Source organism: Mangifera indica, chromosome 15 (genome assembly GCF_011075055.1).
Source record: "Mangifera indica cultivar Alphonso chromosome 15, CATAS_Mindica_2.1, whole genome shotgun sequence".
Classification (NCBI taxonomy): domain Eukaryota; kingdom Viridiplantae; phylum Streptophyta; class Magnoliopsida; order Sapindales; family Anacardiaceae; genus Mangifera; species Mangifera indica.
This window is the reverse complement of record NC_058151.1, coordinates 1,044,798-1,070,051: the sequence shown is the minus strand read 5'-3', so window position 1 is coordinate 1,070,051 and position 25,254 is coordinate 1,044,798. Positions and strand designations below refer to the sequence as shown.

At 31.4% G+C, this 25,254-nt stretch overlaps 2 protein-coding genes across 4 annotated transcripts; one reads left to right on the top strand and one right to left on the bottom strand.

Annotated features, from left to right (window-relative positions):
• Nucleotides 1-10,260: 10,260 nt before the first annotated feature.
• On the top strand, nt 10,261-21,648 carry LOC123198272. Of its 3 annotated transcripts, XR_006497994.1 has the most exons (12): nt 10,261-10,376; nt 10,891-11,027; nt 11,388-11,666; nt 12,839-13,027; nt 14,427-14,519; nt 14,613-14,795; nt 14,878-14,980; nt 15,082-15,264; nt 16,231-18,563; nt 19,039-19,631; nt 19,997-20,103; nt 21,330-21,648. XR_006497994.1 is itself a non-coding variant. In XM_044612948.1 (11 exons), the coding sequence occupies exons 3-10, from the start codon at nt 11,436-11,438 to the stop codon at nt 19,606-19,608; spliced, it is 3,885 nt and encodes a 1,294-aa protein (XP_044468883.1). In that variant the 5' UTR covers nt 10,261-10,376; nt 10,891-11,027; nt 11,394-11,435; the 3' UTR covers nt 19,609-19,631; nt 19,997-20,219. The 3 variants fall into 3 exon arrangements, 2 of the variants coding, with proteins under 2 accessions (XP_044468883.1, XP_044468882.1); XM_044612948.1 differs by lacking the exon at nt 21,330-21,648 and having other exon boundaries at nt 11,394-11,666; nt 19,997-20,219; XM_044612947.1 differs by lacking the exon at nt 21,330-21,648 and having other exon boundaries at nt 19,997-20,219.
• Nucleotides 20,290-23,652, bottom strand: LOC123198273 (probable trehalose-phosphate phosphatase 4). The gene is made up of 8 exons (XM_044612949.1): nt 23,387-23,652; nt 23,158-23,298; nt 22,755-22,826; nt 22,534-22,659; nt 22,387-22,440; nt 21,452-21,553; nt 21,288-21,365; nt 20,290-20,801 (listed from the first exon to the last, which is right to left on the bottom strand). Exons 1-8 carry the CDS (start codon nt 23,594-23,596, stop codon nt 20,511-20,513), a joined length of 1,074 nt encoding a protein of 357 aa, XP_044468884.1. The 5' UTR covers nt 23,597-23,652; the 3' UTR covers nt 20,290-20,510.
• Between the last annotated feature and the right edge of the window lie 1,602 nt (nt 23,653-25,254).

Sequence of the window (25,254 nt, the reverse complement as noted above, 5' to 3'; positions counted from 1 at the left end):
TACAAATATCATTTCTTATAAATAACCATTTCTGTTTTGTAATCTAGCTACTTTGGAATTTCACCCTGGTTTGCAATTATCTACGGATGTGCCATTATTTTGTCGTCTTCTTACAACTCGTCTCTTTTTGATGACAGTGCCTTTAGTGTTTACTTGGTAAATTAGTTCTTACGGTCCCGGAATGGGTTGGATTCGAGCTACCTCACTTGGGTCGGAATCCATGCTTAGCTCAAACCAATTGAATTGTAGATACGGTTTTAGTTTAAATTTAATTTATTTGTTTCTCAGATAATATTATTCATCTTCTAATTATATAATTTATCTTTTAATAATATTATTTATTTTATTGATTTTATTTTATAATTAAATTTATAATATAAATAATTAAAACCTTAATATTATCTTTTTACTAATTTTATTTTATCCAAATGAAATAATAAAATATAATAATTATTATATTATTATATAATTAATAATTTAATAATTATTTTAACCTTAATTCAATCCACTTGCGAATAAAGAAATATTACTCATTAAAAATCTATCTGTATTTATTATAATTTTATTTAATTTTATGTCAATTAAAATCCATTCTTCCATCACTCATGTGACCCCACACTGTCAATATAAGAACTGTCGCCACGCGCTCGGGAGGGAGACGTGAAAAGCAATCTTCTTTATTCTTAGCCCAAATTGCTTTTACAAGGAAAAAAACCGTACAAATTGACTGCAGCTTCAGCAAGCGCGGCGCAGCCTTACCCCAAAAGGCGTAAAACAAATGGCATGGCTCTCAATAAAGTTTCGAGAGTGACACCACGCGTTCGGTAAGAGCGTTAAAGTACTTTGTTGGTCAAAAATATCTTAAGTCGGCTACGGAAACGTGCTCGGAAGGTTAGATGCACGTGACGCGCTTTAGATCCTTGCGCTTCGCGTGCATACGTACGGTAAAATTGGTCCATCAGCTTCTTATATTGCACTTTCAAAAAATTAATTTTAAAAAATAGAAAATATTAGTTTGTAAAAGAGAATAGTTTTTTTAATGAGATAATTATTTATGTAATAAATTTATATGTATATTTTTTTAATATATAATTTATATATATAAGTAATATATATAATTATATGATTCAATAATTTTTAATTAAAAATAAAATAATATTAATCACATGATAATACATAATTTATATACTAAAATTATATCAAAAGACTTACACACATAATATTGTTTTTATTTATGATATGAATTTTTGTTAATTTTTAATTATTTTGTTAATTTTTTAATTATAGTTTGTTTGAGATGAATAATTTTGTGGAAGTTTAAAAAGATATAAAATATTAAAATACGATAAAACACACAAATTTCTGATACGTAATCTTTTATTTAATTCATACGTTATAATAAATATAGTTATAGAATGTGTTATTAAAATAATATTATGACAAAGCACACGTTTTTAATATGTAATTTTTCATTTAACTCATACGATATAATGAAGATGGTTATAAAATAACTCATCAAAGTAATATTATGAAAAAACACGTATTTCTAATAGGTAATCTTTTATTTAATTCATATGTTGTAATAAATATAGTTACTGAATGTGTTATCAAAGTAATATTACAACAAAATTATTATATATAAAAAGATTTTTCACTGTTATCGCTTAGATGTGACTGATATTATACTTGATTTTCATTCTCAGATTCGACATTGATCTATAAAGAGTCACTTTTGGTCAATCGATTATCAAATTGGTTGTATAATGATTAGACCGATGAATTCATTTAAAGATGATTTTGTCTATTTAATTTCGTTTAAATACATTGTTTTAACTCTTTTTCCGCATCAATCTTGTTTATTTTTGTCTTCATTTGTGTTAATTTTCTTTGTTATAGATTCCCTCAATGTTGATCTTGTTATTTTTTACTATTGTCAATATTTAACTTATCTTTGAGTAGATTATACACAATTAAGTAATACCATATATATTTACAAGTAGATATTATTTATTATAAATAATATATTATCATTTAATTATATAATATAAATATTTATTTAATTTTTAATTTAAAATTATTTAATTAAATAAGACCATATCAATCCAATAATATTTACCCGCTAATGCGTGGAGTATTACTTTATATATTTTAAATAATAAGTTACAGAGATTGGATTTTTATGAGGATAATTTGGTAACGTGAATTCATAGTGTGCGTAATGGCTTTATTGTAAATAAGTTGATGATGATGGAACTTTAACGAGGGAAATAAATTAATTAAGTAAACTTTTAGTAATTTTAAGGGCAAAAAGGACTTATCTCCACTCAAAGATTAGTATTTTTTTTTAATTTTTATCTATTAATTTTCAAAAAACTAAATAATTCACCGATCTGTTAATTTTTAAAATTAATATTAGAGATAAAATTATTATTTAATAAATATGTTAAAAAAACTACAAATTTAATTATATTTTTTTCTAATGGTTTCGATGGTAACTCTCAGATAATATAAACCTTAGGATAATTTTTCAAACCTTAGATAAAGGGTGAGGAGAAAATTGGTAATGTAGAAGCTACGAGGGTTTTGGAGGTGGGGGAGGAAGGAGTGATTAATTTTTTATGTGACAAAAAAATCTTATATTTTTTTTTTATAATTTAATAAGATATTTATTAAATAAAATTATAAAAATATAATAGAATTATAAGAATAACATTTACAAAATTTATGAAGTTGGAAAGGCAAGGATAAAACTATTTTAATTTGTTTGAGATAAATAATTTTGTGGGAGTTTAAAGAAGATATGAAAATGTTAAAATACAACAAAATGTACGAACTTTTGATTCATTAATCTTTCATTTAACTCATATATTATAATAAATATGATTATAGATTCTGTCATCAAAATAATATTATAACAAAACTATTTTATAGAGAGATTTCTCATCGTTATCTCTCGAGAATTAAGTGATATTATTTATAATTTTCACACTTAGATTACACATTGACCTAATAAAAGGGTCGGTTTTGATCAATCAGCGGTGAACCAGTTAACTAATATTCAAATCGATGGATTATTTAGGAATGATTTTGTTTGGGGTCAAATTGATATATAATTACGGTGAGTTTGTCAATTTCATTTTGTGTAAGAAACAAAGTTATATTTTTTGGGAAAAAAAAAAACTAATTGCAAACCACACAAACCCTAGTCATTGATCTTGTGATTTTTAGCTCCTCCTAGTGTCAATCTTGCCATTTTCAGTTTCATCTTATATTGATATCCTCTTTGATAGCTCATTTTGATGTTAATCTAGCTTTTATTGGTGTCAATATTGTCATTTACCACTTTTATCCCATGCTGACCTCTTTCTTTGGTAGTTATTCCCAATTTTGATAACCTTATTTCTAGGTTTAATCTTATTGACATCATTCTTGTCATTATAAATGACTAATTCTTCTTGTTATTTATAAAATTAATTATAAATTTCTTTTAATAATATTATCAGCTTCATTTTCCATATAAGACATCATTATTTTTTTTAAAAAATAAAAACATCAAATGTTTTTTTTATCATTTAATAAGATATTTATTCAATCATAAAATTATAAGAATAACAATTATAAGATATATAAAGTTTGAGAGACAAACATAGATTTATTTAAATTTGTTTGAGATTGATAATTTTGTGGAAGTTTAAAGAAGAGATGGAAAATGTTAAAAATGAGTTTATGATATTTAATCTTTCATTTAACTCATATGTTACAATGAATATGGTTATACATTTAGCCATTAAAGTAATATTATAACAAAACTATTATATATAACGAGATTCCTCACCGTTGCCTCTTAGGAGTGAGTGATATTATACATGGTTTACATACTTAAATTGGGCTTTAACCCTATCAAGGAGTCATTTTTTGTCTATTAGTAGTCATTCGATTTATTGACAGTTGAGCCGATGAATTGTTTAAGGGTAATGTTAATTTATTTTGTTTTATTTAGAGGTAAAACTAAGATAAACTAGGCAATCTTCTTGTTTTCGTTTTGTGCAATGATCAAAGTGGGGTTTTTTAGGTGTGTAAAAATAAGGTGAGAGATCTTAAAAATAACCCTTATCTCTTCACATGTAGCTCCTCTTGATGTTAATTTTGTCATTTTTAATTACTTTCAATATCAATATCATCATTTTTAACTAATTCTAAAATCAATCTTGTCATTTTTAACAACTCATTCTTATAGTTGATTAGTGATTCACCAACAATTTTGTGCAACTTTTCCAATTAAATTACGAACCAAAGTGATCTAATAACTAAATTGAAGTTATTAGACCGGTATCCATTATTATTTTTGAGTCTTACTAAACTGGTTAAATTGACTAGTCAAATTTGAGTTTTAAAACAACGATTTATAGGTTTTATCACCTCTCTCGTTAACTATTTAATTAATAAAAAATAGTCTTATTCAAAACAAATTTTATTTATTTCACATTTTACTAGAGAGTCTGTGCATCATATCTTAGATGCAAACAAAAGAAAAGGTTATATACCACAAAATATTTTATTCATTGATATAATATTATATAATAATTATATAGATATAATAGATGTCATGTCATTACTTTTCCTAGCTGGATTTTAATCTAGTTAGCTCGATTCAAATTCAATTCTGATTATGGACACTTTTAAGAATAATGCATGAAAAAAGGCCCAAATTTAACCATTCATGTTCTCTCTCCAACCTTCTCAAATTGCTACCCTCAATTCCAGGCCAGCTTATAATAAATTTTCAATCTTCATAATGTTAAACAGTGGCATTCCTACCCATAAACCAATATGAATGAGATAAGGGAGGCCATCCATATTTTTGTCTGCTTGTCATTTTTTTTTTTTAAATAGAAGAAACTTTATTTTAATCTGATTTTTTTTTTTAACAGTTGAATCTATAACTGATAAAACTCTAAATCTATTTATCAATCTCATAATTATAATATGAGATAAATAAAAAATTTAATATTGTAAAGAAAAATTTCAATTATTATCCTTGTACTTGAAATCTTACTCTTTCTGCCCTAAATCTACCTCATGGGTTTGTCTCCTTGTCTTTCTCTCTTCAAGTACACAACTTAAATTGCATCGAGCACAATTCTTCTGCCTCTGCCTCTGCCTCTGCTTTCTGCTATTCTTTCTGGGCCCTCAATCAGCCATACCCTTTTCTTTTTTTGAGCTTAAACCAGGTCAATCCTTTTCAATTCCTTAACATTAAATTGCATGAACAGTTAGAGATGAGTCTTTTACGCCAGTCATATAGTTATTGGCCCCAAGCCAAGCCAATTTCACCAGTCCCATTCATCAATCAACTGCCACTTTCTTCTACAGTTTTTTCAAGTGAGAATTTGGATTGTCCTTTAATTGGGTATGCAGAGAGCTTGTCCTTGTCCCTGGCAAGAAATTCCTGAAACTGTTTCCTTTTAGTTAGGGGCTGTTTTCATTTTCAGGACACTTTTTTCCAAAAGGGTAAGTTTCTGTACTGTTCTCGATTTTCAGAGTAAAAGGTGAAGTGTTTTGGTAATTTGGTTATGAACTGGGAGGGAAGTCAATTACATGTTGGTCCCTAAGGTTTTGTATAAATCACAGACCTAGCATAATATAAAAGTCATGCTTAGGGGTGCAATGGGTTGAGTTGAGTATTGCTTGGCTCGATGGAATCGACTTTGCAACAAAATTACATCATCGAAAAGTGAAAAAGTGTTTTTTAGACCCAACCTTAGGTAAGAAAATGTTATTTACCCGATTTTGTGCGGGAAATATGCTTCTGCCTTTACTTTATTCTCTAATTATTTTAGCCTTTTAGAGACAAATTTCAACGAGTTTAACTTTAAGCTTTAGCAATGAACCGTTAAAAGAACAATAATAGTTGATGTATCAATAAATAAGTATTAGGCCAAAAGTCTTATTCCCACCAAAGGTTTTGTGCAATCCAAACTCTTTTCTACTAAGTTTTGAAAATTCAAATATTTATCCGTTAAATTTTATTATTACTATTAGAGATAAACATGTTATATATTGATTTTATTTAAAGAAAGAATTTTTCACCTTAATTTAGAAAACTAACAAATTTTTCTTAAACTTAGTTTTAAAAAGTTATTTTTTCACCCCATCATTTAGGGTTTCCATAGTTTAAGATTAACAATCGCCCCCAAAGTTTAAAAACATTTCACTTAAACCATCAAAAAATGCATTCTCTTTTTTCTGATGTTTGTTCTTTCTGACAATTTATTTCAATATGTGATCTTTATGTAAGATTTTATTAAATTAAAATCGATTCGATTGAAATCTAACCTTAAATCATGCATTAATATCGTCCTTTTAATCAATATAAATTTAAGTAACGTAATATAATTTATTTTATAGATAGATAAAAAGTTTATCAAAATGATCTTTATACAAAATTCTATCGAATTTACAAGTTAAATTTGATTCCATGAGATTAAAAGAATATTAACCACAAATATGGTTAAAATACCTAAGGCTAAGAGAACAAAAATCTTAATTGAGCTATAGCTAAAGGATCTCCACATGGTACAATAAATTTATGTGCTTAATTTAGAAGCAATTTTGAAAATCACACACAACAAATCATGATCAATGGTGATCCCATCGTCCTAAAGACATATTTGATCTTGAAAAGAGAATAAACTTTCTATTATTTCAAATGATCAATTATGCTTGCAAATAATGTTTTAAAAACATCAGGATAAAATGGTCAATTTGGTTCAAGTCAAGACTAAAACCCATTGTTCAACTGTTGGGTGATTTGGGCGAGTAATTTGAACTCAACTGAGCGTATATAAGATTGATTCATTTTGGGTTTGTTCGAATTGAGTTTGAGTTTAAACTCGAACGGATTCGGTTTAAATCTAACCCTACATGTGGTGCTCAACCCTACTAGCAAACTAGATTTATTTTCTGTTTGATTAATTTAGTTTAATATATATGTAAATTTTAATTATGTTGTTGATGTCAGCGGCCCAATCGGTTAAAACTTGGATCAGCTCTTTAACGTTGTTTGTAAAAGAAGAAATGTTATTAATTTGCATTAATTATTAATTAGGAATTTGTGCATTGCAAATCCAAGGGTGCTTCCACTAACTCATATTTAATTAACTTAATGGTGGTTATTAATCTCTCCAAATCTTTGCACTTGCAATTATTTGTACAAGTGTTCGACGATTTCCCATTTCTGCCCTACTAGTGACATCAATTAGAAAATATTATTGATCAGTTGAATTAAACTATCATATTAATTAATTAATTATTTCAATTAGTGCTAATTATCATTTTAACAAAGAATCACACAAATTTCATCCATTTTTTGCATTGAAAAGTGATCAATATTTTAATTAAAAGCCTTCCATCTTACCTCATATTTGCTCAAACCAAAATAAATGGCATCCTACAAACTTGGATTACCGACATTAATTAATTAATCAACTATATGGATTATTTAACATGAACAAAAAGTTGAGTCATCGTAAATGAACTGATCTTAAATTAGAGTTTCAATTTAACAATTTGAAAATTGAGATCGACTCATTTATTTATTTGATGACGTTATTTATTTTATTAGTATTAATAATATGGTTCACCACTCAAACAACAATATTTATTTCATTACTAACACTCTTGACAATATTATTGGTTAATTCGAACAAATTTGAATGATACTTTATAGATTTGCTCAATGTTTAAATCGACCCTAGGTTTGACTTAGATTGGAACCATTTCTAATATAGATGAAGGGTTGCTTGAATATTGTTATGTTCTAAAAAGGTTGTCGAAAATATGTCAAAATACTTTTTCTTTAATATTTATCTCTTTATATGTCATTATTCAAATAGGATATTGAAAACCTAATTTTAAGTATCATATGTTATAGTTTTTGAGAAATAAAATAATAAAAAAATCTAATTAACACATCATCATTTTAGAAAATATCACAAACACACTTAAAAATTTGAAATTTATCATATATACTATATTATATCATTATTTTCTTTAAAAAGTGTATCGATCTATATCAGTAATATGTATTATATTATATTAATTAGATACATCTTATGATATATATCATTTTTCACCTGTATTGTATCATATTATAAGATACTAATAATTATATTTCTAATTATGATCTTCTATCTTTCATTTTAAATATGCAAATGATAGGTATTAACAAATTTAAAAAAATAATATATTATTATGTGATTAGATATTCAAATTACTTGTTTTACCTTTATGAGTACGATGGGTTTAGACAATGTATAGATAAACTCAATGAGCTTTTAGGTTCAATTGAAAGAGCATAAAGGGGAAATGTTGAATGCTTTCTTGTTTTCTTCTTCATCACCTATCAACATTAAAGAACAAGACAAATTACTAAGAATATTCCGCAGAAAAATGTAGCTCTAGTGAGCGAGTGACCAAATTGCTCTTTTTGTGAATTGCGGCCATAAAACTTTAAGCTGGTCCAATTCCAGAAATGGTCAAAAAATTTGAGATTGGCTGTAATTGAAAATGACGGCATCAATATGGATAAAATCCATAAACTTTGTACCTATCTTTTATTTGTAAGTTTCCACGTAAAATTTAATTATAATTACGTAGTCATGTTTAATGGATTTTTTTAAAACCTAACAAAATAATTTGTATCTTATTTTGGATAATACAAAAATAAAAACATTGCAAATTAAAATCAAATTAGTTATAAACAATAATTAAATAATTTTAATTTAAAAATAAAATAATGTCGATGATAACTCGTCATCATTCCTATATGTATCCATAATATATTTAAACTCGTGATTTTAAACAATGTTACTATATTTATTTATTCACGTATATTTTCGTGTTTCTCCTTACTTTCCTTCTGGGAAAAAAAAATGTGGACCTTAAGTTTGTTTGATGCAACACGTAAAGGCTTTGAAAATCTTGTGCATGGAATTTCTTTTCTGTTTTCTTCTTTTAAATAAGTTAGGCAAGAAATTATGACTAAAAAGATAGACTTTCTCTTTATAGTAATGAAAATTTTCTTGGTGAATTTGAATGACAGGAGCAAGGTAGGAACGAAACACGGAAAATATCAACTAAATGAAAGATTTTAAAGATTAATAAAACTGATAAAATATTAAAATTTTTTTAAAAAATATTTGAATTCAAACTTTTACGGCATATATTCAGGTTGATGGATCTAGTTTAGGCCCATGTTTGCAATAGGCTCTATAGATTTTTGGCCCCTCAGAACTACGAAAACGACGTAGTTTGACATGCAGCCATTTATATTGAATACCCCTTAGAATGTTTTCAGTGAGAAAATGAATCGTCATTTTCATTCTAATGAAAAGAATTTCAAAACTGTGTGATAAATTGAAATCAACTGAATTTTTTTCTGTACATTAACTTTTACTTCTATGAATAATTAGTAAAAAATAATAAAGTATCCGCGTAATGAATTATGAATCTATGAAACGTTTTTTATGGGCTTCGAGCCAGAGTGAATTTTAAGCAGTCCAAACCCAACTCATCAACCAAACCAAGTCGCTCCTCATCTCATGGGTGTATTCAAGTCGGTCCAAATCCGAACAAATGTCATATTAAGTCTGGTTCGAATCCTGGATGAAAAACTCAAGCTTGAGCTTAACATAAATCTAAAATAACTAGTTCAAGTTAATAAATAATAACATTAAAGAAAAAAGTAAGTAGAAATGTTATACTCTCAAGAGTTTAATACTTAACACTAGAAAGATTGTAGTCTTTCTCATTGAACGGATAATGCATATCGAATAAATCAAGTTTTAGTTGAGATTCTAGTTCGATATTTCAACTAAGGTTAACTTATTTATTTTTTCAGTGATACTGTTTATCATTGTTTACTCGGTTGATAATGTTATTCATCTATTCGATGACTTTTCAATGATGTTATAGACAAATTCAAATGAGTTTAAGTTTTAACTAAATATTATTTGTTTGAACTTAATTCAAATCTAATAATATTTTTTGATAACTTTTTTAATAATCTCATTACTAACTCGAACTGAGTTTAAATTGACCTTTGTTTGGCTTTACTCACTCGAATTCACCTCTGCGCTAGGTATTCACTATTGGCAGGTGTAATATTACTTTATTTTGACATAATCAAGTATAATAAATTCCTTTTAGTCCTCATTAAAAGTCCGCCATTTTCCTTCACATTACCTATAAATACTCAGCCAATTTTCACCCATTTTCTCCGTCTAAAACCGTACATTTCCGTCCCGAACCAAAAAGAAAAACCGAACAACAGAACTTTGATCAGATCAACCTAGCGAATTCATCATTTTTCACAGGTTTAACTTTTAACTAAATATTTTATTTGTTCTTCGTACTTCGCTTCTCGGTTTCCATGAATGTCGAAGCTTCTGTTTCGTAGTTACGATTGCTACGGTCTGTTTAGCTACATAAATTTTTAGGTTAAGGTTTATATTGAAGTATTTGAGCCAAGCAGTTTGCTGTGAGGCTTGATTCAGCTTGTGCGAGTATTTGTTTAGTGTTAAGTGTTGATGATTACGGGATTTTTTTTTTTTTTTTTGCGCTTCTCAGTAGCCAAACAGAGCATTTTTTGTGACACAACGTAACCTGTGGATATATTTATGTAAATGCTAATTCTTAAGCTTGTGTGTGCAGCTGCATTTTTAGTTTTGGTGCATTTGATATCTGTGGTGGTAATCTTTTTGGTTCTATGTGATTGACTTCAAGTAGGACGTTTTGCTTGCTGCTGGTTCAGTTATGGAAAGTAGTGTATATAGAAGCTTGTTCTCCTGGTTTATTTATATGTTAATTAACTTGTCTTGTTGAAAATAGAGTTTTGGGATTCTAGCATGTAAAGCTTCAAAAGCTTTCTCCATCCAGAATAAGCAATATGGAAGATTCATAATGCAGCTTGTGATGGGCTATTTCTGTGAAGTTTCAGTTTAAGGCTTTGTTTCGCAGATACAAAAGTAAACCTCTTCTCATACAAATCTTGTCTTTTATAATCTCTAAAATTAAAATGATGCTGGTGCTATCATTTAACTTTTTTTTTTATCTTGATCATTCAAATTTCCTTTTCAGTTTAACATGTTAACATAGCTACCTGTTATATAATTGTCCTTCTTTCCTAGGTCTTTTGTGCTTGCTTATTTTCTTTTATCTTTTTTCTAGTTCTCAGAGAAAGTTACAGTTTTCAAATGTTTCCATTTTGGTCATTAGATGTCTGTGAGATTAGCTTCAAGTTGAATACGATTCTTGTTTGCTTTTATTGGGATATCTCTCTTGTTGCTCTTTGTCCTACTCCTTTTCACATGGATATGGTATTTAAGAGACAGGGTTGTATAAGAAGACATAGGATTGCAAGGGGTTAATATTGCATGGATGGTCGTGAAGGCTGGATGTTGCCAAACAACTTTTCTCCAAATGGTCTCTTGGCTGACAAAGTGGCCTCTTTGACTCGAGTGCTTGATCAGGAGAGGTGGTCACAAGCTGAAGAGAGGACCGCAGAACTTATTGCTTGCATACAGCCAAACCAATCCTCTGAGGATCGAAGAAATGCTTTGGCTAGATATGTGATATGCCTAATCAAGAAGTGCTTTCCATGTGAGGTAAAAACTTTAATTTACCTTTGATTGGTTTTGAAGAACAGACGAACTTTTTCATCCTCATTTTATTTTGAGATATTAAAAAAAATATCACTTCTTTTGCTTGTCTATACAATTTTATCACATAGTTTTTTTCATTAAACATTTATACCACTTTTTTAGTTAAATACTTCAACTACCATTGTCTTCGTCTTACTGTGAACAGTAAAGAATGTGATAAACAGTAGAAATAGCGTATTGTAAACAGTAACAATAGGGAATGAACACTAATCTTATATAATTACTATTGTGAACAGTACAGTAGGTGGTGAAAATAGTAGAAAACCACACTGTGAACAGTACAGTAGCAATGAATAGTAAGAGTGCCTATTTGGATAGTATGATAGATAATGAACAGTACTATTTTATACAAAAAGACTGTGTGAATAGTATAATAGATGATAAACAGTTGAAAATTGCCCCTACTGTGAACAGTACAGCACGATAAAAACAGTATCATCGTACGAATTCAAACTTTAGTCATAACAGGGGTATTTTAGAAACTGTAAAACTTTTATGGTATAATTGTTATATATATAAAAAATATCACTTCTTTTGCTTGTCTATACAATTTTATCACATATTTTTTTTCATTAAACATTTATACCACTTTTTTAGTTAAATACTTCAATTACCATTGTCTTCATCTTACTGTGAACAGTAAAGAATGTGATAAACAGTAGAAATAGCTTATTGTAAACAGTAACAATAGTGAATAAACAGTAATTTTATATAATTACTATTGTGAACAGTACAGTAGGTGGTGAAATAGTAGAAAACCCCACTGTGAACAGTACAGTAGCGATGAATAGTGAGAGTGTCTATTTGGATAGTATGATAGGTGATGAACAGTATTATTTTATACAAAAAGCCTGTATGAACAGTATAATAGATGATAAACAGTTGAAAATTGCCCCTACTGTGAATAGTACAGCACGATAAAACAGTATCATCGTACGAATTCAAACTTTAGTCATAACAGGGGTATTTTAGAAACTGTAAAACTTTTATGGTATAATTGTTATATATATAAAAAATGTGATAAAATTGTATAGAAGGACCAAAAAAGAGGTTTTTTTTTCAATATCTCTTTTATTTTCACTTTCTAGAGATTTTCACTTTGTCTCTTAATGCAGGTTTTCACCTTTGGGTCAGTACCTCTAAAGACTTATCTACCTGACGGAGACATTGATTTAACAGTATTCAGTAACAATCTAAGTTTGAAAGACAATTGGGCAAGTAAAGTAGAAGAAATTTTAAAGAGTGAAGAGAACAATGAGAATGCTGAGTTCCATGTGAAAGATATTCAGTACATAAAAGCAGAGGTATGTTCTGTTTATTTTACAAATTTTTCTTCACTTCTTATTGTTGTTTGAACTTCTGTCTCATGTACTTGGGCAATTTGTATTTTCTGTTATTTGAAATTACAATTGGCACTCTGGATAACTCACTCCCGAAGCACTGTTCATGTTTGTCTTTTTTAATTTTTCAAGTTTAACAGTGTCCACTGTGTGCTAAAGTAGTTTCACTGTTCTGACTTAAGGAGTATTTAGGACTGAATTTGAATGTAGCTAGTAAAAATATTCTGTATATTAGGCAATTAATGCAGGATCTCATGCTCTTGCCAATTGTTTTTCCTGTTGGAGGGAGGGAGCAGAGTTTTGTAAGGTGAAAATCTTGGCGGAGTTGGTGATGGAGCGCATTATGAATAAATTAATGTCTTTTCTGTTTGATGTCAAGCACGAACCCCCTACTATTCTCGGTATCATTGATTTGGTTCCACAAATGATTTGAACATAATTTTCTCAGTTCTTGTGGTTTCTTCCATCTTGAAAAGCTTTCTTCACTTGTTCTGCTATTAGTTAACCTTTTTTAGAAATGAAATTGATATGTAATCGTTCTCTTCAGTAAAGCTTGATTTCATTAAAATACTGTTGGGTTTTTTCATCTTTTGCACATGTTGAATTAATGTATATATGCTTATGTGTCTGCTTACTTTTTAGAAATGAAATTGATATTTGGTTGTTCCCTTCAGAAAGCTTGATTTAGTTTATTACTATTGGGCTTTTTCATCTTTTGCATATGTTTAATTCAGGTTTATGTGCTTATGTGTGTCCATTTGTCTTTAGATTTTATGATGTTTCGGTGATTTTGTTTCCTTTGTTGTGATATATATTAGCATCTTTAGGGGTTGTTTGGTTCCAGTTATTAAAAATTACTTTGATAATTTATCATTTATTACTTACATTATTCTGTTTGGTTTGTCTATAATAAAATATTACAGTAATATTTTATTATTAATAGTGATGTGATAGATAATGTAGATGATAATTTGATTACTATTTTCACCTTAGATACTAAAAGACTACCAAGATACTCTTAATTTTATTATAATTATATTATTATTTATTAATTTTTTGAATAAAAATAAATTAATTTCTAATTAATATAATAAGTAATATAAAAAAATATTTAAAAATAATTATACCAAAGGGCATTTAAGTAAAATAATTTACTAGTATTTTTTTATCATTTCTAACTAAACACAATAATTATTTATTTTTTTTCATTTTTAGCAAATTTTATCAAACTCAGTATTCATTTATACCCAATAATCTATCTTTAAAGTAATCTTTATCTTTTGGTAATAAAATATTACCCAAACCAAACACCTCCTTCATGTATTCTCTTTTCTGTTCTCACATGTTTCCCATCTATTTGTAGGTGAAAATAATAAAGTGCCTTGTAGAAAATGTTGTAGTAGACATCTCTATTAACCAGCTTGGTGGTTTATGTACACTTTGCTTCTTTGAGGAGGTGAGATATTGTTATTATTTGTGAATTCTTAAGTATACTCTTTTTGTCTCACTGGTAGCACTTTTGACTAACTAAATATTCTCCTTTTTCTAGATTGATAACTTGATAAACCATAGTCATCTATTCAAGCGCAGCATTACATTGATTAAAGCTTGGTGTTACTATGAGAGCCGGCTCTTGGGATCTCATCATGGTCTTATTTCGACTTATGCATTGGAGACCTTGGTTTTGTACATATTTCATGTTTACAATAATTCATTTGCTGGACCTCTTGAGGTGAAAGTAGTTGTATTCATTATTTTTGTGCATCTTTCTGTTTGTTTTTTATACATCTAATACTTTTATATCTCCTGTGCAGGTTCTTTATCGTTTTCTAGAGTTCTTCAGCAGTTTTGATTGGCATAAATTTTGTCTTAGTCTTCAGGGCCCAGTGCCAATTAGTTCACACCCTGACATGGCTGGTATATGTGGACCCATATTTATGTCATCATCTGCTTCAACAATGACCATAGTAAGTGTTTGGTTATAATCAACTTTAATTTTTTTATATAATGTACTACAGCGGATCCTCCAAGAAATGATGTTGGAGAGTTACCACTTAGCAAATTGGTTTTCGCATGTGCATCTGTTTATGCTGTTTTGCCCCATGGCCAAGAGAATCTAGAGCAGCCCTTCAGTTTGAAACATTTTAACATCATTGATCCATTGCGTGTAAACAACAATCTTGGGCGTAGTGTCAGTAAAGGTATATAATATGAATTATATACATAAGCTGCAACTGTTTTCTATTTCTGCTGCTAACTCTTATTGACAAAGTTGTTGATTCTTTTTAGAATTATAATTTTTCTAATTTGCTTATTTTGCATAAATGTATTGAGAATATTGATACATGTGAATCAAATGCATATGTTTATCCTCCCACATATAGACAAAACACAAACTTTTCATCATGGAGTTCTATATAAAACTGAAAGATGAGCCATCTCTTTTATTGTTGCATTTCCTAAGTGGCCTTCTAGAACCAAATGGGTACATTTCTAATTTTCATTGTTTTTTTTGAATTTTTGATTTTCTGATTTGACTGTGGTTCTGATTGATATGATATTTTTGGTAAGTGGTTTCTTTGCTAAGTATTTTATAAATTTGTCAACTTATCAAAATACTAGCTGACAGTTGTAATGAGATAAATTTTTATGATGGTTGGAGGACAACAGATTGTGCAGGTTGGTTAACTGGTACTGACTCTGTTACTGTTATTGTTGTTATGTAGTCAATCATGACAATATTAATTTGTAATAGGATTAAATTTATTTAATCATTTGTTGGTGTTTATATCCTTAATGTTTAGTAATAAATAAAAGAGGAATGATTTGACAAGATAGGTTGGATGAACAAGGTCTATTTGTTTAAGAAGAGTTTAGTGTACCAGGAAAATTGACATGCAAGCTTCTGGGTGCAATTACATAGCCCCATTCAATCTTTCCTATTCAAGTTTTATTGGCATAATTTAGAGCCTCCGGATTGGGATTGAACTGGGACTTGTAGAGTGCTCCTAGGTTGACTTGAATGCTCATGCACATGGCCCTACAGGCACAGTGCAGGGGATCTTATCAAATTCAAAATGCCATTACTTTTTAAGAAGCATTTGATTGATATTGAAATGTATTTTTTCAACAGAGGATCTAATTATCCATTTTAAGTTTCCCTTCAGGTAACTTCTTTAGGATTTGTAGTGCGTTTTCTTTTGGAGCTCAACGACTGGCAAGGTTACTTGAATGTCCAACAGAGAATCTAATTGCTGAACTGAACTGGTTTTTCAAGAACACATGGGACAGGCATGGGAAAGGCTATCGCCTTGATGCTTCTAGTCCTGATCTCTATGTTTTGAAATCTGGTAACTTGAAGAACATTGATAGGCCTGATAGTTTTAGCTGTGGTTTAAGTAGCACAATGGATGAAGTGACAGATGCATACCGGCATGGTAAACATTCTGTAACATGGATGTCTAGGACTTGTAATGCATCTGCTGTCTCTCATACTGAGAACCTGAAAACTTACACTAATACAACTAACCCAGCATCTTCCCATCAGAAACATCATGATTTGCAAAATATTTCAAATGAGAATCCAGAAACTGATAGGGGTAGAAATTATAGATCTGAGTTCTTGAGGAATGAAAGGCATGTCAGATATCAGTTTGTGAAGACATATTCTATTCCGGAACCCACAGATAGATCCAGTGACATTTTATTTAGAGGAAGTACCTGTAATGTATTAGAATCAGGCAATGGCTGGACTGCTCCAACAAAGTCAGATGATAGGAGACAGAACTTCTGTCCTGAAGGTTTGGATAACCATAGTGCCAAATTTCCAACCGAAGATCACCCAACTTCAAGTCTGAACTCGTCCCATCAGCATACTGATTCTGCTGTTGATTTGCATAGTGCTTCAAATGGTTACTACAATGATTCTGGCATGAATTACATAGGAAAAGGCAGCCACCCTATTGCTGAGACAGTGCAGATGTATCAGGAAGAGCATGATTTTGTGAAAATGATGGCATCCAGGTTTAATATCAATGGACAGGTTCAGAGGCAGGTTCCTAGACCACCTACTGAAGTATCTTCACTGGGATATGGTAATAAAAATCTGGTTGCAACTGTTCCCACAAATATTCCTGTTATTAGGTCCCCGTGGGTTTCAGAGATGCATTATTCTCAGGGTTTATTTCCCTTGCCAGTATCTCAATGTCATCAAGGTATAGAAATGACATCAAAACAAGAAGAATTTACCAAACTAGTTGACAGTAATGTGATATCAGAGGAATTGAATCAAGAGGACAGTGATCTTGGTTTCCAACTGGAGCAGAATGTGCAATCTTCAAGAGATTATGATCACAGCAACAGAAGCTTCCAAGCTCAACAGCTGGAGGATAGGCAGCAATTTTCTTTGGGGTCTAATTCATCCAGGGTTACAGATAATGGAGGTTTTATTGGGAAAATATATGTTGGCAGTTTCCCTTGTGAAAGTGATGTCAAGTGTGGTGCCAGTTCAAGATTTGTATCTTCCCTAGCTATTCCCTCGGGAACCACATACTCTACAGATAAGTTCTGGGATGGATCTCCTTCTGGACCTTACAAGTCAACATGTGATAAGCAAGGGAGTAAATCAGTTTTTTCTACAGACCCTCCTACTAAGGAGGGTTTGGCTAGGAATGGAAGGTATAGTGAGGGTGAATTAGTTGACCCTGTTTCTTCTCAGTCTGATGAGGTCACAAGAGAGCAGATTCCACTTCCAACAGCAGGCACTGATGTTGTAGGAAGCTCAGTTTCTGGACCTGTTTTTTCTTCGTGTGTTCAGACTCATCAAGTACCTTGTTATGAACCAGCATTAGTGAATGGATCAAATTCAGTCCTTCCAGTCGCTTCAGTACTCATAGGTTCTCAATCACAGCATAATGATAGGAAAAACATAGGGGTATTACCAGCACTTTATCCAATGTGGACAGGAGTTCAATTTCTAACCATGCTTCCAATGTATAATCTCTCAACTGAGACAGGAACCTCTTGTGTATCGACAAACGATTATGATAGGGATGAAGAGTTTGACAATTGTCAACACCAGTCAGATCACAAGTTAGATACAACTGAAATCCATGATCAGTCAAAGCTTTACAAAAGTTATAATTCTACGAAGGAGGTTGCTTCTTTGGGGCCATCTGAACATCACAAGACTGACATTCTAAAAAGTGATTTTGTCAACCACTGGCAGAACCTGCAATATGGGCGGTTTTGCCAGAGCACTGAACTGCATGGGCCTTTACATCCTTACCTTAATGCGGTGCCACTGGTGTACCCACGGGATCATTTCACATGGGATAAAACTGGAAGACCCCCTGCTGAAAATATTAACCTCATCACACCGCTCATGGGTTATAGACCTAGCTTCACTCCTGTTTCCCATAACAGGCCTGTAGGTGTTTATGAACACAGGGATGAGATACCCAAATGTCGTAGCGGTACTGGAACTTATCTGCCCATTCATGTAAGATGATGGGTTTCAAATTTAACTATTGTATATTTTCAGATGGTGTGGTCGTCTTCATCTTATGCTGAATATTTAATGCCTGGTTTTAATTAATAATTAAAAGTTAGGTGTAGTATGTAGTTTGAGTACCTTGCTTGAAGTGTCTTACCAAACTCCTACTGAATTTTTCTGGAAATGTTGGTAGAAATGTCACTCTAATAGTTGTGCTATTGAGGCGACGTAACTGGGGATTTTGCATGGAAGACTTAACTACCCGAATATGTTTGGTCATTTTGTATTACTTTTGAGTATGATTTGTTTCTGCGAGTGGCCTGCTTAGCTTCTGAATGCCTGTTTAAAAATGAATCTGTAACGTTCTGTTTATGTGATACGTTTATTTGCCCTGACCTTGGTTCAGTATAAATGGAGAGTCCTGTCTTGCTTGTCCCATGGGGAAGCTTATTGGGATTATCTTTTGTTTTCCTTTCTGCAGAAGAGTTCTTTCCATGGCCGACAATCTTCAAATACAAGGAATCACAAGCGGCATCATGGCTGTGATAGGAAGCATCATGTTATAGAGAGGGAAGGAAGCTGCAATACAAATTCCAAGCCACGACTTGCTGCTCGTAGCCAGGGTTGGAACCAAGTTGAGAAGCCAAACAGGAGACTGGATAGGGCAACGGAAAGAAATAACCGATCTGTTAAGTCAGGGGATTCATTTGATCATGATTGTCCTCCATCAGACCATTCTCACAGGGTTTCATCAACTATCTCCAGCTCCATAAACCACTCTGCAACTGTGGCATCTGACATGTATTCCTTACCTGTTGTGAATCCTAGCATTGTTTCTGACTCTGGAACCATTGTACCATCATTAGTTATGCTCTGTCCATATGATCAAAACATGGAATTTGGTTCTCTTGCCAAGCGGCTTGAGTTTGGCTCTCTTGGAGCAGTTTGTTCAGGTGCACGTGAAGCATCACATCTTGATGAAAGTTCATCAAGGGTTGTCGACGAGTGGCAAAAAATCCAAGATGATTCCAAACTTTCTTCTTCTAATTAGCCTTCCTCTCCTCAGCTTCAAAGGTAATAGCTCTTCCCATATAGATGGTTTATCTCATGGGTTTGGAGCACTATTAATATTGAATTTTCTATTGAGTTTCTGGTTTTACATACAGTATAGCTAGCTCAATGTTTGATATTTAGAGATGAGGGTATTTGCAGTACAATGTTAGCTAGATAAATTTCTTGTTAACACCTGAGCAAGCTTGTGCCCAGCTGCATTGTAAAATGAACTAAGTTCGGTAATACACAGGCCCCCGAAAAATCTAGAAATAACTCTGAACTGTTAACTATTACTTCTGCTATTTTGATTCACTCGAGCTATTTATTGGGTTCTTCATCTTTCAAATTGGAAAGAGTGTCATGTTATAAATTTATCATCTTGACAGGAAGACTTGATTTTCGCTGGAATGGCCAACTGAAGAAATTATCAACTCTGAGATTCAATTGGATCGACTATCCCGGTACCCTTCTCATGTTACTCTGCCTGTGGTAGGTAAGACTGATAGTGACGATGAAAAATCAATAGGATTATGTGTTTCCATTTCCCTCTATAAGGTTCATAAATTCACTCATTTACTTAGAATTACTCACAAGAAAAATTAGGTTGCATTTTGTTGGTTTTGCATTTTTATGGTACTAGACATATTTCTTCAACATAATCCACCAACTTTTCATTATTAAAAAAAAAAGTCTGTAATTCTAATTGAGGACTTGTACAAACTACAGTCTGTTTCTGTCACCAACTTTTCATCATAAAAAAAAAAAAAAAAAAGTCTAATTCTGATTGAGGACTTGCACAATGTACAGTCTATTCAATACACAAAATACCGAAGCATATTCAGACCATGATAAAATTCAGTCTGAGCTCAATAACCTATACCCCATATTTGAGAATAATGTTTAGTTAGAAGAAGAAGATTTGCTCGATCTTGCTAGGCGCAATAAGAAAGTGCGTACTTCTGAAGGATCATTTAGTGAATATGAAGCTTTAGTATCCTTTGGAACTGAAGATACAATAATGGGAAACCCTTGTCCTCTGCCCTTTATAACCTTGAAAGCGTCTTCATCAGATAGATCATCGCCTATGTAGAGAGGAAGAACATCGCTGGAATTGCTCAAGCCCAGAGTTTCCAATAAATATTCAAGGGCGTGACCTTTGTTCCACTCAATCGATGGTCGAATTTCCATGACCTATCTCAAAAACTTTGGGTTAGAATACAAAACATTACACAGCATAAAAAGAGTTTATGTCCTAACAATAAATACAAACACAAATATAAACACTGATTCGTCATTATGGTTGAATTTAAACTCAATTTAAAGTATGATTTGATTAAGTTTGAACTCAAATTGGGTTAACTTTAACTCAAGTTCAAGTTGACCCAACTCAATTTCAAGTCAAGCCAGTTCAATTAAGTTGACCCTGTAGAAGGTTATTAACAAATCCATCTTTTCTAAGTACTTTTCATCTGCTTTGGTTTCTTCTCCAGCAATTCCTCTTCTTCTACATCTTCAAAAACTCTTAATTCTTTCTCTCCGGCAGTTTTCCTTGGGCTCAAATTACCCCTCGTATCATTATGTTTGTATCCGTATTTATATTTGTTTTCATTGTTATTGCATAAAGTATCATTACAGTATAATACAGTATCATTTTGTTGAATGATTAATTGTTCTTACCTTCTTGCCCTCATTCAAGTGAAATTCTGGATGCTTTTTCAGTACAGATTTCACTTTCTCCTGCAACATACTGAAATCCTGCAAGCAAGTTGTAACTGAGATGATTAACTGTTGATTCTCTTGTTAACTGACATTCAGAAACAGGAAATCTTCCTAAATTTTACCTCCTGTCGGACCTGTCGAAAGTGTACAGAAACGCAGAATATATTGTCTTCAACTCTGGCTCCTGCTATTTTCTTTGTTTCTCCTTCCAACTCCCTGATTATCTGTTACCCAACAATAGTGTTAAACAAGATTCAACAATTGTATTCTGCTAATCGAATCGCGTATTTATCATATATTGAAAACTTATTTTTCAAATCATATATCCTCGATCGTATCAAGAGGCATATTTCAAATAAAATAATAAGAAAAATATTAATTATTATATCATCATTTTAAAAAATATCACAAACAATTTCAAAAATTTTAAATTTTTTAGATATATTCTTATTACATTATTGTTTCTCCAAAAAGATATATATGTCTATATTAATAAAATTACTAATATATATCAATATGTGTCATATTATATGATATATTTATCATATTATATTAATTTTTGTTTCACATTAAAATACGATACGATACATGTCATATATCATAAGATATTAATATGATCATAACCAATTATTTCACCGAAGACCTTCCATTTAAGGGGGTTGAGGCTTTCAATTTCTAGCCGTTTGAAGCGTCAAAGACCTTCCAATCAGCCTTGAGACTGTCCGCAGCCTAAGCTACCTAAAATAAAATATTTTTCTTTTTCTCCTTGTTTCCCCTGCTTTAAGTCTCTCCTATCTTAAAATTTTGTCCAAATTCAAACTTATTAAATTCTGTGATTCTTCCAAACTAATTAAATCATAATATTTAATTATAATTTCAATTTTATTATTTCCTAATCCTATCGTAATCTTTATTATGATTTCAATAGCATCATTTCCTAGTCCCAATGGATACTAACAACCATGAACGTACCAACTCAGAGCTACATATGTTGGCTAATTGGAAAGAAGAAGAAGAAGAAGAAGAAGAAGAAGAAGAAGAAGATCAGCTTAATTACCTCTTGAATCGCAGGCAAAAACTTCTTAGCAGGCTGAAACACAACTTCATTCCCCTAGCAGATTACCCAACATTGCATTAAGTTTTTGAGGAATTAAAAATTATAACTAGAAGAAACTAAGAAGGGAAAACTAGAGAAGAAGCTGACCTTCGTACCGGGGCTACCGGTATGATACTTGCCATCAGACGACTTCACCGGCCTCGGTGGTGCCTTAATGTCCATTCCATGGCTTCCAGCATAATACACATTACTCAACTGCACAAATCGCTTCACCTAACGAGCCAAAAAATATGAAAACTCAGATTCACCAAGGACCAAGCAAAGCATATATTATAAATTTACGTAGAATTTAACTAATTCATACGTACCTTCTCTCGGCTCCTACCAGTCACTATAGCTGTTGGAAAATATTTTGCAACTTCACGCACGGCCGCACGCGTCTGAAATTAGAGAGTTTAATTACAATTAATTAAGATGAGGATATCTGAATTTAGAAAGTATGGATTTTAAAGGTGAATTTATAAGAAGATCTGTGATAATAACAAAGGGATTAGATTGATTTAGTAGTTGTTAATCTAACTGTAGAGAGCATGTGAAATATCTATTAACTAGGATTTCTATATAAAATTAAAGTGTGGATAAAGTGAGAAAAAGGTCTGCCACAAAATTAGAGTAAGACAAGATTTAAAAGCTTGAACAGAGAGATATGTACGTGGATTTTTCTGTATTGGGTTTTCCCATGTAAATATTTGGGTTTTAACACTATATTACCTCTTCCGACATGTAGGCTTTCTCAGGGTCATCAACAATTGGAGACAGAGTTCCATCGTAATCTAAGAACACAGCAATCTTCTTCCCTTTGGCTGCCTTCATCATCCGCTCAAAAGAGCCCAACGCAGAAGGGTGGTCCTCCTGCAACAACATGTTCATGCATCGAAATTCAACACCTAATTTCAATTTCAACACATTTTGTATATTTGGAAAATGGAAGAAAGCCTACCATCCATGAAGTATTGGATTCAATATCTGAGATGATAGAATCGGTTGGGCTTATAGAGCCATCACTGCCGCCATTGATCTCCTCGTTCTTTGCTTCTGGGATGGGCTGCACTTTCTGCTTACCGGGTGATATTTGATACACCATTCCCGCTTGCAGGGTAAACTTTGCCAAGCTTCTGATTATCTGAAAAAGCAAAGAATCAGAGACCATCTTTAAAGTACCTGAAATTCACTTATAATGCTGGATATACTTAGTCTGATGCCTTTTCCATGGTTTAACCGATTATATAGAGCTCTCAAGTCTTAATTGGTCAATTCAAACCAACCAGCTTCTATTCTAGAAGTGGTTTTGGTCTACAGAAAATGGTGAAAACGACAACAACGTTTTTGAAAATGATCATGAATAAGCAGACCTATTAATGCTCTGACTTAGAGATTACAGTGTGCAGTGAAGATACGAATACCGTAATTTCCGTCTTGGTTCTTACAAAGAAAAACTTTTCTCTGTTTCCATTCCATCCCCATAATAGAAATAATGAGGAATCTTAATTCCTTTTCATCATTGCAGAGAAAATTCCTCTTTCTTTTTTAGATTACAGAAATTTTAACCATCTTGTCTCTATTTTTATTAGAAAATTTCTTCTCTACTTAAGAAAAAGCGATTCAAAGACCCAATTTGGAGGACCAGATTGTTGTCCCTACTGTAAATTTCATCTTAGTTCTTCTTACTATTAACAAAAAGTTTATTAAAAAATTAATTTGTCAAACAAGGACTTCAAACGTCGGTGATGTGACCAATGACTTACACAGCAAGTCATATTAATACAAATCAAAATCAAATTCCAAGTGTAAACAGCATAATGAACATTCAACAATGGTCACTTTCCAAGTGAATATTTTTTTCCAGAGAGAAGAAGAGAGGAAGATTCGGATGACTCAACATTACATGGCTACTTACTAAAGCTACTATCAGCTGATTCATATGATGATTCAAGCATTAAGATTTAAGAGAAAAAAGAAAAATTAATGTTTGCTTAATCACTTTGGCTCCACTTCCCTAACTACCCTCAACTCCTCCTGCCAACTTAAATAAATAATTAATTTATAATTCTATATTAATCATCTTCCTTTCCTGGATTCTACCCAAACAACCTCACACTCAAATTGGTATTCAATTCAAATAAACAAAGTTCAAATTAAATAAGGATCACCCTCATCATTGTATCGAAACTCGTCTTATCGAAGATTCTTTATTTGTCTAACTAACATTATTATTCATTAGTTTGAGTAAGTCAAGCTCAAACAAGCATTTGTACAAAACAACAACAATTGCTTGCATTTTTTATTATGAATATCAAAATTTCCTGTTATCAATATTATCTTATATAATCTTTGTCATACAAATACATTAAAAAAACCGAACCAACACCAGGAAGAACATTGTTTAGTCGAACCATTTCAACTGTTTACAGAAAAACATAAGTTGTTTAATGCTGTAATTACTTTGGGAAATCTAGAAAAGGCCGAAGCCATGTGGTTGTTTGTTCACATATTTCTACTTGTGCTTGTTCTTCTGCAGAAAATGACAGCAACTGCAGACACAAACCTTGGCATGTCCAAATACATGCATGACACGCTTCAAGAGTATACGTGGATCCTATGAAGACAAGAATTGACAGGTCTTTAAAAGATTACTTTTGAAAACCAGACAGAACAACGTTTAGAAGGAGGCAAAGATGACGTGTTAGAAGGAAAAGTAACATCGGAAATCAGGCTATTGTCTGATTGACACGGCAAAAGAAAGATTTCTCCATCGAAAACTCCTTCTTGGAACCACAACAACAAATAACAAGGTGCCCAGAAACTACC

Coding starts and splice junctions, on each gene's coding strand:
- LOC123198273 (XM_044612949.1), bottom strand. CDS start 23,596: ATGGTCTCTGATTCTTTGCTTTTTCAGATAATCAGAAGCTTGGCAAAG. Junction 23,299..23,386: donor AATCCAATACTTCATGGATG/GTAGGCTTTCTT, acceptor ATGTTGTTGCAG/GAGGACCACCCTTCTGCGTT. Junction 21,366..21,451: donor TTCGACAGGTCCGACAGGAG/GTAAAATTTAGG, acceptor ACTTGCTTGCAG/GATTTCAGTATGTTGCAGGA.
- LOC123198272 (XM_044612948.1), top strand. CDS start 11,436: ATGGATGGTCGTGAAGGCTGGATGTTGCCAAACAACTTTTCTCCAAAT. Junction 11,667..12,838: donor AGAAGTGCTTTCCATGTGAG/GTAAAAACTTTA, acceptor CTCTTAATGCAG/GTTTTCACCTTTGGGTCAGT. Junction 13,028..14,426: donor TTCAGTACATAAAAGCAGAG/GTATGTTCTGTT, acceptor ATCTATTTGTAG/GTGAAAATAATAAAGTGCCT.